Source organism: Hylobates moloch, unplaced genomic scaffold (assembly GCF_009828535.3).
Source record: "Hylobates moloch isolate HMO894 unplaced genomic scaffold, HMol_V3 SCAFFOLD_19, whole genome shotgun sequence".
Taxonomy (NCBI): Eukaryota; Metazoa; Chordata; class Mammalia; order Primates; family Hylobatidae; genus Hylobates; species Hylobates moloch.
This window is the reverse complement of record NW_026652294.1, coordinates 72127451-72144203: the sequence shown is the minus strand read 5'-3', so window position 1 is coordinate 72144203 and position 16753 is coordinate 72127451. Positions and strand designations below refer to the sequence as shown.

The window sequence follows — 16753 nt, the reverse complement described above, 5'->3', positions numbered from 1 at the left end:
TATTAGATTCAGTGAAATAGGATATTTCTTGGGGAATGAATTGATTATATGCTTGTTTTTATTATGATCAATGGCGTTTAGTTTTGTGCATAAGGAGTGTCTTGATAAGCCTTTAACAAAAATGGTAAATAAGTGAAAAAGTGGCTTTGGCCTTGAATTTGTGACATTTATTGAATCACTTAAAGTAGTACATGGAAAGCACCTGTTTCCAGGTAGGGTGGGGCAGCTGGCAGTAGATTAGTGCTTTTAGCTAAAACAACTGGAATAGCCCGATCAAATAGTTATCTCTTTGAATGCACCAGAGAATCAAAGAGAACCACTGCGGGTGTGTCTCTGGAGAGGTAAGAATCTCAGAAGGCAGGTAGCTTTGTAGTTGTGTTTTGCCCCTGGGGAATCTGCTAATTCTGGATGCAGCGTAAAATCTAGTTCAGAGCAGCTAGGAGTAGGATGGAAAGAGAAATCAGCAGAGCTTTTGGCAGATATTTCGGATGCCTCAAGCATATGGCTTGCTTTCACCTTTGGGCTTTGGTTGAATACTGGACTTCTGCTGCACAAGAGGCTGGAAATGTAGTAAAAAGTGGCATTTTCAGCAGTCTTAGAAGGCATACACTAGATTTTAGGATAACTAGTGTAATGGCTCCACAGAATATGTGGGTCTTTTAGTTTGAAAACTGGATGGCTAAGGCATACAGGTAGACTAAATCTTAAAGACTGTAAACCAGCCTTGACTCAGCATAGATGCTGATTAAATGTGAAACCACCACAGTATCTCTCCAGCAGTAGGAAGGTTGAACTTTCCTTTACATAAGATAATATCTGAAGCTTTTGGCTCCATGATGGAGCCAAAAATGCCATTCTGCCAAAAGACGATGCCACATAATCAGAAAACAGAAGGAATACCAATTATAGGAATAGACCCATAGGTGATCTTGATAATTCAAGTTATCAGAGAAACTTTAACTGTGATTAATATGCTGAAAAACATGGTGAATTTCAGCTGAGAATTGGAATTCACAAAATAATTATATGGAGATTCTAGAACTGAGAATTATAGTTTCTTAAGACCTCATTAAATTGATTTAATAACAAATAAGGGCCAGGCGCGGTGGCACACGCCTGTAATCCCAGCACTTTGGGAGGCCGAGGGAGGTGGATCATGAGGTCAAGAGATTAAGACTATCCTGGCCAACATAGTGAAACCCCATCTCTACTGAAAGTACAAAAATTAGCCGGGCGGGGTGGCAGGTGCCTGTAGTCCCAGCTACTCGGGAGGCTGAGGCAGGAGAATGACTTGAACCCGGGAGGGAGAGGTTGCAGTGAGCTGAGATTGCGCCACTGCACTCCAGCCTGGCGACAGAGCGAGACTCCGTCTCAAAAAAAATTAAAAAACGTAAAAAAATAACAGATAAGACACAGCAGAAGATAGGATTAGGAAACCAGAAGATAAGTCAATAAAAACCCATACTGAAACATGGAAAACACAAGAGTGTTAGACGCATAGGACTTGGTGAAAGGTGTGTGTGTGTGTGTGTGTGTATATTTATACTTGGAATTCGTAAAGAAGAGAGTAGAGTGAAAACAGTATTTGAAAATATAATAGCCCAAAATTTCCAAAACCGATTAAAGATATCAGTTCAGGTCAGAGAAGTTCTGTAAACTCTAAGCAGGATAAATATAAAGAAAATGCACAGTGGTATATCACAAATAAGAATGCTAAAAACGAAACATAAAAACACAGGGAACATGACCAAGTTTTCATTAGAAGCAATTTAACCTAGGAGACAGTGGAATGGCATGTGAAAATACTAATTTAAAAACATTCCCAGCCGGGCGCGGTGGCTCACGCCTATATAATCCCAGCATTTTGGAAGGCCAAGGTGGGCAGATCACTTGAGGTCAGGAATTGAAGACCAGCCTGGCCAACATGGCAAAACCCTGTCTCTACTAAAAATAAAAAAATTAGCCATGCGTGGTAGCGCGCACCTGTAACCCCAGCTATTTGTGAGACTGAAGCAGGAGAACTGCTTGATCATGGGAGGTGGGGGTTGCAGTGAGCTGAGATTGTGCCTGGGTGACAAAGCAAGACTCCATCTGAAAAAAAAAAAAAAATTTCCCAACTTAAAATACATTTTTAATGAAGATACCTGTCAAAAATAAAGCCAAAATAAAAATACTATCAAACAAAACCTGAAAGAATTCACCATCAACAGACAGGTACTAAGAGAAATAATAAAGGGAGTTACTTAAGTGGGAGGAAGGAGATTCCAGATGGAAACATGGAAATATGGGACAGAATTAAGAGCAGGGAAAGGGTAAATGTATGAGTAAGTATAAATAATTTTTTTTTAAATAGTGAACTTTAAAATATACATAGAAAAAATGCGTGACAACAATAATGCAGAAGATGGGGTTGGTAAATGAAGTCGTGAGATTCTGGCATCATTGGGGAAGTAGTGAAAGTAAAATTTAAAATAGATTATATCAGGTTTGCACAGCCCAATCTCTAGTGCAACTACTAAAAATAAAGGATTTTTAACAAATTAACACATTGAAAATGAAAAAATAAATATTAGTCTAATCCAAAATAAGGCAATTGTGACTAAAAGAAGCAGATAAAGTAGAAAACATACAGTAAAATGGCAGAAACAAACACAGGTATATCAGCCCTTACATTAACTGTGTGTGAGTCAAGCATTTCAAGACAACCATCAACAAACTAGATTACAATAAAAAATCCATATGCTACTCTTAAGAAAGACTCCTTAAATATAAAGTCACAGAAGTTGAAAAGAGATGGATGGTTGGGATTGTAAGAAGATGACAACAGCAAAGATTTTTCAAATCCCCTTAAATGTCCTGGTAATACAGAGCAAAATATTACTAAATTATCTAATTCACAAACTCATGGACAACATCTACAATGAAACAGGGTGGTATGGTATCATAACCCCCAAATAGCTGCTGGGATAAACAGTGGAAAGCTTCAAGACCTGTGTAGTATCAGTGGCTATGCAAGAGAAATGTGCGTTGGGCCCGAGAATTCCGAATAATGAATTAGCTCAGCAAACTAATTTGAAAATAGCAGCTATGGTAGCCATCTTTTAAGGTAACCCACAGTGATTCCTGCTTACTAATACTCACCATCATGTGGTTTTCAGCCATATTTTACTAGGGTGGCTCTTTGTGACCAATAGGATATGGTGTAAGTGATGCTATACCACTTCAAGATGAGGTTTTAAAAAGATACCAGCTTCCATTTTGGGTGCGCCCTTTTGGATCACTCCCTCTGAGGGAAGCCAGCTGCGTGTGATGAGGCTATCTAGGCAGCTTTTTTATTTTCCCTGAGTAGAGCCTTTAAATGAGACTGCACCCCTGGCCAATGGCTTAACTGCAATCTCATGAAAGATCTTAAGCCAGAACTACCCTGCTGAGCTACTCCCAGATTCCTGACCCACCCCCATATGAGTAAGTACAAGCAGTTTGCAGTAAAATCTGAAGGGGCTAGAGTACTCTTCAAACTCTTTAAATAGGTCGGTTAAAGCTCCATTCCAGGACTAAAGCTCCATATTGAGAAGAAACTGGTGGGAATAGGTTCCAAACTAAGTAGGACGAGGAGAATAGAGACAGAGGAAAAAGGGGTCCAGTTAGAAATAGGGGAGGAGAATAGAGCCAAAAGATTTCAGTAAGTAAGCTTCCATGCTGTCTTTTTAAAGTTGTTTTTGAGGTATAACTTACATTCAGTAATATGTACTTACCCTTAAGTGTATCTTAAATACTGTGAACATTGACAAATGGATATACGCATGTCACCACTAATCAAAACACAGAATGTTTTCATCACCCCCAAAAGTTACCTTGGGTCCCATTACAGTCACCGCTACCATCTGTAGCAGTGGTCCCAGACCGCCACTGATTGGCCTTCTATCAGATTAGATTTTAGTCTCTAGAATTTTGACTGTTTCTGCAAGAAATGTATACTCTATAGCTGCTAGCAAAAAGTGAAGTTAGACCCTTTAAAGGGTTCAGGAAATTTATCTAATGAAAATAAGCGAAAGGATCGATGTTAAATTCTGTACGAAGTTAGAAGAGAGTGAGAAAATAAGAAACAGTATAACATGCTTGCAAGGAAAACATTCCAGAAAAACATTAGTCAAGTAAAGGAGAGCCAAGGATTTTAAGTCTAGCCAAACTAGCCTTTAGTATAACAGCTATAGACAAACTGTCATTAACTTCCAAAATTGGGGGAGTATTGTTGTCATGAACGCTTCCTAAGGAATCTTCAGGAGAGTGAGATTCAAACAATCAAGATGACTGAAGATAATTTGAAATAAAGAGTTGTGCTAAACATTTAAAATATTTTTACATTTAGAACCAGGACTAACTGAACATAAAGGAGAAAGTGTAGTATGTACTGGCTCTGTGACCTGACACAGTTAGCTATATTATAACTAAAAAATAGAAGGGAAGTATGCAAAAAATTTAAAGTGTTTTCAGTAATTGACAGCTGGCAACAATGTCTTGCATGTCATGTGGGATAAAGCAAAGGAGTATTTGTAATATTGTGATTTTGGTATCCTTAAGAACTAGGAATTTTCTGGTTGGGGGAAAAAAGGAAAAAAGACACATAATTTTTTAAAAAAGTAAATATCCTTTAGCCCTGAATTTGAATATAAAATACTAGCATGAACTCATGAGATGTTTTGTGTTTGTGTATATTAATGTGTATGTTTAAAATGTATAGGGTACAAACAGTAGTCAACCCAGTTGCAATAAGCTTTCCTAGTGCCTAACTATGGTCTCGAAATACCTTTCCCACTGAAAGAAACTCCTGCCTGGGGGCAGAAAATGTGCAAGATGAACATGGAATATCTTGTCATGCAAATAAGGAATCCCACAAAGTCTGCTAAGTTCTCGTCAGAAGGATTTGGGAGTCAACTGGAAGCTCCCATTGGTCAAAGATGAGACAATTTGAACATTGATAAAAAAAATAAAGTGGGTTGAGACATACCAAATATATTTAAATCCATGAGTCCATAGTAACACAAAAACTTGTCAGTATGGAAGTTGTTAGAGAATGATTTATTTTTATAACTGCTAAGTCAGCATTTTATCTTTGTTATATGAGCTATACTACTGGGTCACCAACTAGTTAGTGAGGTCATTTCTCTATAAAATTGTGCCAAGTAAATGAGATGAGAAGGGAATGATAGAATGGGAATATCAACATTTTCTAATCCCCAAAGAATTAATGTAGGCATTGAGCATTAGTAGCTGCCGTCAGGAGAGGAAAAGAGACAAATAAATAGGTGCTTCCTGGTGGAAATAGACCTATGAAATTATCTTACCAAGAAAATGAACCTTAATCTGATTGAAATTGAGTCTTTAGCCCAGGAGTTGGCAATATTTTTCTTCTGTAAAGAGCCGGATGGTAAATAGTTTAACTTGGGGGCCAGATGGTCTGTCACAACTACTTAACTCCCCTGTTACAGCATGAAACCAGCCATAGATAATACAAAAATCAGATGGCATTACTAAGTTCTAATAAAACTTTATTTTTAAAGTTTTTTGACCTACACTCCAGATCAACTACCAATGTACAAGAAATATGAATGACAGAAAAAACTGTTTAAACCATACTTTGGGAATGCAAATATCAAAAATCAACACCGTAAGAAACACTGCAGGACAAATGGTTGGAATTGTTAACAGATTTCAAGGAGGAAAGAGATGGCATGTGAATTTATAGATTAGAGACTTTTCAAACACAAGCAAAACTGTTTTAGGGAGGTAGACAAGTGACATGATGAAAAAAATATAAGGTAAATATAACTTGGGAGGACATGAAGTTGTCATTGTGAGGGGACAAGGTGAGGGTTTCTGAGGTAGTTGATACTCTGTCTTCTGTCATTGGTGGTCACAAAGGATGTGCATGTTGATAATTGGTTAAGCTATGCATTTATGCAGTTTTCTGCATTTGTATATGTTTCACATTGAAAGTTTTTAAAGAAAAGGTGGAAGGATGGAAAAAGTCTTCAAGCAAGTGCTAACCAAAAGAAAGTAAACTTTCGATTCAGAATGCATTACTAGAGATAAGATATTCAGTAAGATTTAGGCTTCTTAAATCTTTACCTAATAAAGCAAAAGCCAACAGATTAAAAGGATAAATAGGCGAGGTGTGGTAACTCATGCCTGTAATCCCAGGACTTTGGGAGGCCGAGGCGGGCAGGTCACCTGAGGTCAGGAGTTCGAGACGAGCCCAGCTAACATGGTGAAACCCTGTCTCTACTAAAAATACAAAAACTAGCCGGGTATGGTGGCGCAGGCCTGTAATCCCAGCTACTTGGTAGGCTGAGGCAGGAGAATTGCCTGAATACAGGAGGTGGAGGCTACAGTGAGCCGAGATTGCACCACTGCACTCCAGCCTGGTGACAGAATGAGACTCCATCTCAATAAATAATACAAACAAACGAATAAATAAATGGAGAAATGTACAAATCCACACCCATGGTAGGAAACTTTGAAGAAGTATATACAATCAAATATGAATTGAGTCTGACAAGTATGGTTTAGTATTTGAAAGACTTTATGAAAAGAGCATGTTATTTTTGCCTAGAAATTATATTTATTGGAAATTTATTTTTTGTAGATTTTTTAAATAAATTGTTAGAGAATTATCCCATGTAATTACATTTTCACAAAAGTATATGAAAATATATTGCTTACATAAAAGAAATGTTAAAATTCTACCAAAGTACAAAACAAACAGAAAACATACCTTATTTCTTGATAGAAAGGTTTAATATTGCACAGCTTGAACACGAAGTTATTTAAATCTTTCATTTTAATTGACAGAGTGCCATTTTATCTAGTCTTTAAATTTACAAGATAGCTACTTCTTACCAGATAATCTAATGAAGTCTGTATTTTTTTTCTCATATTACACTATGAATGTTAACTAATCACTATGGACTTTTCCTACTATTGAAAACAATAGTTCAGCATGATTGGAATAGCTCTAATCTCAATTTATAAATAGGCAGATTTCAGTGAGATTCCAAACTGACTTTTAATTATTGTTTGTATATACGTTAGATTTTGCTGGCAGAAGTTAACCTTTCTTCCTTTTTTAAACAGGGGTTCCGAAGGAACATTAAATGACTGCAAGATAATATCTGTAGATGAAATCTTCAAGATTGAGAGACCTGGAGCCCATCCTCTTTCATTTGCAGATGGAAAGTTTTTAAGTATGGATTTTTGTTTTTGGGCTTAGACTACATGTGTTGTACATGATTGAACTTTATTTTTACTAGTCAGTGAATAACTTGGAAGGAAGTATAAAACTGTAGACCATACAAATTTATTTTCAAGACAACAATTTTGATCTAAGATTCATTTTGTTTTAATGAATTTTTCCTAAATGATAAAGTGTTATTTTTGAAGAAATCTATTATCTGGGTATTTTATTGCTATTATTTTATTTTTAAAATATTTGTGGATATATAATAGTTGTAGATATTTAAGGAGTATATGTGATATTTTGATACAGGCATACAGTGTGTAAATGATCAAATCTGGGAAATCAGGATATTCATCATCTCAAACATTTATCATTTTTTGTGTGTGTTGGGAACATTCCAAATCTATTCTTTTAGCGATTTTGAAACATACAGTAAATGTTAACTGTAGTCCCCCTATCGTGCTTCTGAATACTAGATTTTATTCCTTCTGTCTAACTGTATCCTTGCACCCTGTAGCCAACCCTTCTTTATCCCCTGCCCCACTTCCCTTCCCAGACTCTGATAACCATCTTCATTCTATTCTCTACCTGCAAAAGATGAATTTTTTTTGGCTCCCACGTATGAAAGAGAACATGTCACATTTGTCCTTCTGTACTTGGCTTCTTTCACTTAACATAATGTTCTCGAGTTTCATCCGTGTGGTAAATGAAAGGATTCTATTATTTTTTATGGCAGAATAATATTTTATTCTATATGTATATACCATATTGTCTTTTTATCTGTTGATGGGTTTCCTGCTGTTTCCTCTGTTATAGATTCTGTCCAAAGAATAAGCCTGTTTCTGTAATTTTGTTAGCCACCCAAGTTTAGTTTATTATGAGATTTATTTTTACACGAGTAAAGCCTTAGAATTATAGTGCTGATTGAGCCTTGAATTTCTGGAAGGTAATAAATGAGGCTTATATAAACATTAGAAGGTTAGAATGCAGCTGTACCTCTTCATTTTATAGATTTTTCTTGTTTGATGTCAAACATTTGGTAACAGAGATAGGATTAGATTCTAGTCTTTTAATTCATGGTGAGACTTTTTTGGTTTGTTTTTTGTTTTTTGTTTTGAGACAGTTTTGCTCTTGTTGCCCAGGCTGGAGTGCAGTGGCGCAATCTCAGCTCACTGCAACCTCTGCCTCCCGGGTTCAGGCGATTCTCCTGTCTTAGCCTCTCAGGTAGCTTGGATTACAGGCGCCCGCCACCACACCTGACTGACTTTTGTATTTTTGGTAGGGACGGGGTTTCACTGTGTTGACCAGGTTGGTCTCGAACTCCTGACCTCGTGATCTGCCCAACCCAGCCTCCTGAAGTGCTGGTATTACAGGCAGGCGTGAGCCACCACACCCGGCCTCAGGCATTTATTCTTAAAACCTCACACTTGATTATTCTTTTTGGTTCCTTTGTTTTCATTAGAAAAGCTGTTTGCTGGCTGGGTGACAGCAGTTTGGGAGGCAAAGGTGGGTGAAACACCTGAGGGGTCAGGAGTTTCAGACTAGTCTGGCCAACATGGTGAAACCTCATCTCTACTAAAAGTGCAAAAATTAGCTGGGTGTGGTGGCAGGTGCCTGTAATCCCAGCTATTCTGGAGGCTGAGGCAGGAGAATTACTTGAACCCAGGAGGCAGGGGCTGCAGTGAGCTAAGATTGCGCCATTGCACTCCAGCCTGGGTGACAGTGAGACTCCATCTCAAAAAAAAGGCCGGGTGCGGTGGCTCACACCTGTAATCCCAGCACTTTGGGAGGCTGAGGCAGGCAGCTACCTGAGGTTGGAAGTTTGAGACCAGCCTGACCAACATGGAGAAACCCCATCTCTACTAAAAAATAAAAAAATTAGCCAGGCGTGGTGGCGCATGCCTGTAATCCCAGCTACTTGGGAGGCTGAGGCTGGAGAATCGCTTGAACCTGGGAGGCAGAGGTTGCAGTGAGCCAAGATTGCGCCATTGCACTCCAGCCTGGGTAACAAGAGCAAAACTCCATTTCCAAAAAAAAAAATGTTGTTTCCATGGGCTTTTCTTTATGAGATTCATAGATATAAAAAATGTTTTAAGACTAGACTTGCTATAATTTTGTTCTTAATAGGGCGAAATGACCCTGAATGTGACCTGTGTGGTGGAGACCCAGAAAAGAAATGTCATTCTTGCTCCTGTCGTGTATGTGGTGGGAAACATGAACCCAACATGCAGCTTCTATGTGATGAATGTAATGTGGCTTATCATATTTACTGTCTGAATCCACCTTTGGATAAAGTCCCAGAAGAGGAATACTGGTATGATTATCAGGTTTTTGTTGTTGTTCTTCCTGTGTAAATAATTAAACATGAAATATATATTTGAACCACCAAAAGTAGATTTCTAAAGATACATAATTTAAAAGTGCTTAAAATGTTATGACCAGTGGTTACTTAGCATTCATAGCTCTATTCAATTACTGTAACAACCTCTGAACCATCTCTTGCTCCATTTTTTAATCCCTTCAGTTTCTTCTCTGATAATAGACTCTGTGTTCATTCAAAAATGCAAATCTGATTGTGTTGCTTTGTTGCTTCAGAGGGTTTATGTTGCCTTACAGGAGGACCCTGTGTGATATTTAGTTGCTTCTCCATCTGTATCTCTTACCACTTTCCTCTTTCATTTCCCCAAATACTCTACACTGTAGCCAGATTAAATATCTTTCAACTCCTTAAGTAAGCCATGTTCTTTTTCAGGTTGTCATACTTGACATATTTTTATCTTGGAAACATTATCCTCTTTGCTTAACTTCAAGATGGTACTAATCCTTCAGCTTTTCAGTTAAATGTGGCTTCCTCTGGTAATCCTTTATGGATGGTCCTCTACCCCTAACCATGTTAGATATCCTTGTTATGTTCTATATTAGTACTTAATATTTACTAAACACTAACAAAGTGGTTTGTATGGATTACTGTATTTAATCCTGTGATGTTGATACATTGAAGAAGGCTCCAATTATACTTGCTAAAATCTATTCTTCTCCTATGGCGTGGTGATAACTGCAAAAAGAAGTTATTAGAAAAGAGACTGGGAAAAATATATCCAAAGCTGAACCTTTTAATACCATGTTAAGGAGGTTTTTTCTTTTAAAACTATGTGCCATATTGCTACTGTTGAGCGTTTTTAAGTAAGACGGATGACTGAGTCAGAAATAACTGATGTCACAAGTGGGTAATTGGTGTCTGTGAAAAACAGGTTGTTCCTTTGATCTCTCCCTAACCTGTTGGGAAGGCAGTTGCTGTATTATGACAGGGTGTAGAGGTGAGAGAAAGGGGGAAAGGATATATCTTCTTCCTTTTACCTCCTACTACTACCTCATATGATCACACTGTGAATTTTACCATCGCTAATAACTGTTTCCTCTGAAGTCTCATATTTTCCTTCTTTCTTGTTCAATGGATGACATATTCCTGCTTCTCTAAAATACAGACTCTTTTACCTGCTCTCACAGTTCCATAGTCTTTCCAGAAAATTCACTTCTTCAGTTTATTCCTCTCCCAAGTTGCCATTACTAGATCATTCTCATTAGCATTCTGGAATCTCTTGAATTTTCAAAATACACACAGACCTTCCTTGATCCCATTGCTCCCACCGGCTGCCTACCGCATTCTCTGCTTCTTTCACGGCAAAGATTCTCAAGAGCTATCTCTACTAATTGTTAGCATTTCCTCTCCTATTCATATTTCAGCACTCCAGTCTGGCTTTGCTTCTACTGTATCTGCTTATGTCAGGTTCACAGATACTTTTTATGTCTAAACCTAAGGGTCAGTTCTCATTCCTTACTCAACTGCTTAGCTGGTTACTCTGTTTTATAGATTTGAGATCAGGTAATCCCGATTTTCTACCTACTTTACTGGCCTTTCCTTCTTAGTCTCTTGTTGGGTTCCCTTCACCTACCAGATTTCAGAGCACCCCACCCCAACCCTGCCAAAGCACTATTCCCTTCTTTTCTATGCTAGGGAACTATGCTTGTTCCCTAGATGATCTTGTCCAATTATGAGATGTTAAATACCAAGCTAATAGTCTGAATTTATGTCTTCATATCTAATTTCCCCTGGGCTTTATATTTCTATATGCAATTGGTTAGTTGACTGGCATCACAAAATTAGTCCAGATGGAGTTCGTGATTTCCACAAACTCCCTAAAATCCTGCTCCTCCCCTAGTCTTCATTAAATGTTACTAATCAGTTTATCTGCTTGTTCATGCCAAAAAGCTAAACATCATCCTCAATTCTTCTTTTGTTCTTTAACATACTCTACCTCAATAGATTTTGACAGTTCTTAATATTTCTCCATTCTCACCTCCCAGCCCAAACTACCATCTCTTCCTTGAACTTCTGTAACAGATGTCTAACTAGACTCTTGGCTGCCATGTGCTATCCGTTCTCCCATAGCAGCAGAATGAGCTTAAAAAGGCCTGAATTAGATCATTCGTCTGTTTGAAACCCTCTAATGTCTTCCTATTTCACTTAGAATAAACAAAATCTAAGCCCTTACCATTTATGACCTGGTCCACGTCTACTCTCTAACTTCGGTTGCTTATCACTAGCCTGTTTACTTACTAACCTTGGTCTCTACCCACTTTTATCTTCCTCAAAGCATACCATTTCTTTATATGCCTCAGGACCTTTGCACTTAACTGTTTCTTTGCCAGGAATGCTTTTCTTAGGTTATTTACTGTACGAAGCATACTATTTCTAGTCACTCTTGTCACATATAACCCTGATGTATTTCCACTTAACACTTTCTGAAATTCTTTCCGTGTATGTTCTGGCTTTCCTTAACTACTATGTACAAACATTTTTATCACAAACATTTATCCCCAGCACGAAAATAGTGCCTTGCACATAGGAGGTTCTGAACAAACCTGTTGAAGGAGTGAATCAATCCCAGAGATGACTTTAGAATGATATAATTAGAAGAGTGTCTTGTATTACTCTGGAGTATATCTCTACATTCATATCAAGGTCTTTCACTTCACTTGAAACTCCTTAACCTTAAATCTTTTCTGCTTCTCCAAATCATGTTGTCTGGATATTTAACCTGCGCACTAATTTTCTCATCAGAGAGATAATCCTTGCTTTAAATCACAGAATCTTTAATAAAGTTAGTTATAAAGATGAGCCCATCAGATAAAATATAGCTTTTCTTTAGGACAGTTTATTTTTGGAAGCCTTCCTGATTTCCCAACTAGAAAGGACTTTAATTCATAGTATTTAGTGCCTTCTCAAACATAAGTTGCTCAAGATCAGGGACTGAATTATTTAAATTTTTCTCTCCTGTAGTGCTCAACAAAGTATCTCATAATTGGATTGACTTGTGGGCATAGTCGTCTTTGCTCTAAAAGCTATATAGAATAGATAATTGTGAAATAGAAAGTATGGGCAAAAAAATTTAAGATTAATTGGGCAGCAGCCATTAGATCTTTGTTAGGGTATTCCCAGAGTGTCCTTTGCTTGGTGACATAAGGATAGCCTCATCTCATTCTGTAGACATATACCTTGCTTTTTAGAAAAGATTCAAGGCAGTTTATGAAATGCAAGTTACAGTAGGGTGATCAATTACAAATAGGCTAAAGGACAAACAAGCATAAGGAATTAAAATGAAGCTAGCAATAAGGTTAATATAAACAGACATCCTTGAAGTCCTGTATACTTGTTATATAAACTACCATTTTTCTCTGGGAATTCTAATAACCAATTTACATGGGGAGATGTATCTGTTACACAGTTGAATGTTCTAGGAAGAACTAGCTACTTTTGTTTTAATGACAGGAACTTCAAATTTCTATTATCAGGGTTAGTGATAAGTTTAGAGTTCATGGTATCATTTTGAATCTCATAGCTTTGAGTTTTGAACTGAATTTGAGGATTTATAAGTTATCTAAAGGAATGACAAGGATATTTTTAAAGCCAACCTAACCATGTGAATATTTTGAAAAGTTTAGTATTTTAATGCCAGTTAAAGCTCTGTAATGTATACCAAATAATACATCTTAAAACTTGCTCTTACCTAGGAAGGCTAATAATCTCTTACTAGCCTTAATATGGTATTGTGAAAATGTCTTCATTCTTTTCTTTTGAAGGTATTGTCCTTCTTGTAAAACTGATTCCAGTGAAGTTGTAAAGGCTGGTGAAAGACTCAAGATGAGTAAAAAGAAAGCAAAGATGCCGTCAGCTAGTACTGAAAGCCGGAGAGACTGGGGCAGGGTAAAGAAGAAATTCCCCTTTTCTTCCTAATAGCAAGTTATATTATATAATGTTTTAATACCAATAGTAGTAATGGTATAAAAGATTAAACATTATCATTAATTTGTTAATATCAATAGTACTTAAATTACATAAACAGTTGGATTCCTATTTTATTCACATCTCAGAATTAAGGGCTTTCATTAAAAATTAACATAACTGATTTCTCAAAGTTTGTTTTGCGTCTTATAGGGAATGGCTTGTGTTGGTCGTACGAGAGAATGTACTATTGTCCCTTCTAATCATTATGGACCCATTCCTGGTATTCCTGTTGGATCAACCTGGAGATTTAGAGTTCAGGTATGTTTTAACATTGGCTTAGTTGAAAGGGGAAAATTGGCTATCAGATTATAGCAGTGTTAATGTCTGTTGATTGTAAGTGAACCTAACACATGACATTCACTTGTTAGAATGAAATATATTTTTTAGGATGGGTGTACTCTTCCTGGAGGTTAACAAAGGAACCTACGTCACAGAATTGGGCATTAGCTATGCATTTTTATCACTTTGTTTTTACTGTTCTGTTATAGTTATGGTAGTAACCATTATTGTTAAGCTTTCTAAACAGCCTTTCTTGCCAAAAATTTAGCATTTGAAATATTAAACTTGAATCGTGTGGCAAATTCTCATTGAATGTCGTGGAACTCTAAGCTTGTTTCAGGTGTTGTTTTTGGGATTTATCCTCCTGAACAAATAACGAAGACGTTGGGCAGAGGAAGTGCCAGCTAATCCAAGAATAAAATAATTTCCCGTTTCCAATTACAGACACCCAGGATTCTAAACATTAAGAGTGGCTTTATTTTTTATTTTTTTTTATTTTTTGAGACGGACTCTTGCTCTGTTGCCTAGGCTGGAGTGCAGTGGTGTGATCTCAGCTCACTGCAAGCTCTGCCTCTCGGGTTCACGCCATTCTCCTGCCTCAGCCTCCCAAGTAGCTGGGACTACAGGCGCCCGCCACCACGCCTGGCTAATTTTTTGTATTTTTAGTAGAGATAAAGTTTCACCATGTTAGCCAGGACAGTCTCAATCTCCTAACCTCGTGATCCGCCTGCCTCGGCCTCCCATTACAGGCATGAGCCGCTGCGCCCGGCCTAGCTTTAATTTTTATATTGAACAGCCCTGGTACTTAGACCTTTAATACAATATAACATTTAGATAACATACACTTATCCTTTGGTATCTGTGGGGGATTGGTTCAAGATCCCCTATAGACACCAAAGTCTGTGGATGCTCAAATTGCACACAAGCTCAGGCTGGTGTGGTGGCTCACAGATGTAATCCCAGTACTTTGGGAGGCCGCAGCAGCCAGATCGCTTGAGGCCAGGAGTTGGAAACCAGCCTTGCCAACATGGTGAGACCCATCTCTACTAAAAATACAAAAATCAGACGGGTGTGTTGGCAAGCGCCTATAATCCCAGCTACTCAGGAGGCTGAGGCAGGAGAATTGCTTGAACCCAGGAGGCAGAGGTTGCAGTGAGCCGAGATTGTGCCACTGCACTCCAGCCTAGGTGACAGAGCGAGACTCTGTCTCAAAAAAAAAAAAAAAAAGTCCTTTACACAATGGTGCGGTATTTTCATATAACCTATGCACATCCTCCTTTATACGTTAAATCATCTCTAGATTACCTATAATACCTAATAGCGTGTGAATGCTGTGTAAATAGTTGTTAACACTATATTGTTTGGGGAATCATGACAAGAAAAAGTCTGGACAGATTCAGTACAGACACAGCCGTCTATTTTTTTTTTTCCCAAATGTTTTCTACTCTCTTTGATTTGGCAGATGTGGAACCTTTGGGCCAACTGTAATACATAAAAATGGCTTAAAAAGCTATGTATATATTAAATACTAGTAAATAATTTATATTTTTAAAACGCACCCTACTTTTCATCTTTTTTTTATTTGTTTGGAGACAAGAGTTTCACTCTTGTTGCCCAGGCTGGAGTGCAATGGCACGATCTTGGCTCACCACAACCTCCACCTCCCGGGTTCAAGCAATTCTCCTGCCTCAGCCTCCCAAGTAACTGGGATTACAGGCATGCACCACCACGCCTGGCTAATTTTGTATTTTTAATAGAGACAGGGTTTGTCCATGTTGGTCAGGCTGATCTCGAACTCCCAACCTCAGGTGATCCGCCTGTCTCAGCCTCCCAAAGTGCTGGGATTATAGGCGTGAGCCACTGCGCCCAGCTTCATCATCATTTTCTGTTTCTCAGAGGCAGCCACTTTAAAATTTTAGTTGTATCCTATGCATTTACCTTCTTATTTCTTTCTTTCTTTTCTTTTTTTTTTTTTTTTTTTTTTTTTTAAAGAGACAGCATCTTGCTCTATCACCCAGGCTGGAGTGTAGTAGCAGTTACAGCTCACTGTAACTTCAGACTTCTGGGCTCAAGTGATCATTCCACCTAGCTAGGACTAAAGATGTAAAGATGCATACTACCATGCCTGGCTGTGTTTTTTTGTTTTGTTTTGTTTTTTGGTAGAGACAGAGTCATGCTATGTTGCGCAGGCTAGTCTCAGACTCCTGGCCTAAAGCAGTGCTCCAGCCTTGGCCTCCCAAAGCACTGGGATTATAGGCTTTGTGGCGGTGGTGGTGGCAGGCATGGCAGCAGCTTCTCCTCCTCCTCCTCCTCCTCCTCCTCCCCCTTCCTCCTGGATGCAGTGCCATAATCACAGTCCCCTCCTGGGCTCAAGCTATCCTTTACCCTGAGCCATCAGAGTAGCCGAGACTACAGGCACACACCACCACACCCAGCTGATTTTTGTGTTTTTTTGTAGAGTCGGGGTTTCACCATGTTGCCCAGACTGATCTTGAATCCCTGGGGTCAATTCCTCCTGCCTTAGTTTCCCAAAGTACTGGGATTACAGGTGTGAGCCACTGTGCCTGGCCCTACCTTCTTATTTCTATTAATAAATAATGTATTTATACTGTTTTTTTTTTAAATTCATCTTTTAGTTGTATTCACTTCTTTCTTTCTTTTTTGAGATGAAGTTTTGCTGTTGTTGCCCAGTCTGGAGTGCAGTGGCACAATCTCGGCTCACCGCAACCTCCGCCTACTGGGTTCAAGCAATTCTTCTGCCTCAGCCTCCCAAGTAGCTGGGATTACAGGCATGCGCCACCATGCCCAGCTAATTTTGTATTTTTAGTAGAGATGGGGTTTCTCCATGTTGGTCAGGCTGGTCTCAAACTCCCGACCTCAGGTGATCCACC

General features: G+C 38.3%; 1 protein-coding gene across 1 annotated transcript in view; it reads left to right on the top strand.

The window, feature by feature from the left end:
* Positions 1–16753, top strand: part of UHRF2 (ubiquitin like with PHD and ring finger domains 2) — a 101621-nt gene that overhangs the window by 62876 nt on the left and 21992 nt on the right. Inside the window, exons 5-8 of the mRNA XM_032137951.2 lie at positions 7135–7244; positions 9365–9551; positions 13379–13502; positions 13734–13841. Of these exons, the coding sequence (XP_031993842.1) occupies positions 7135–7244; positions 9365–9551; positions 13379–13502; positions 13734–13841 (529 nt within the window). The remainder of the gene's footprint in view (positions 1–7134; positions 7245–9364; positions 9552–13378; positions 13503–13733; positions 13842–16753) is intronic.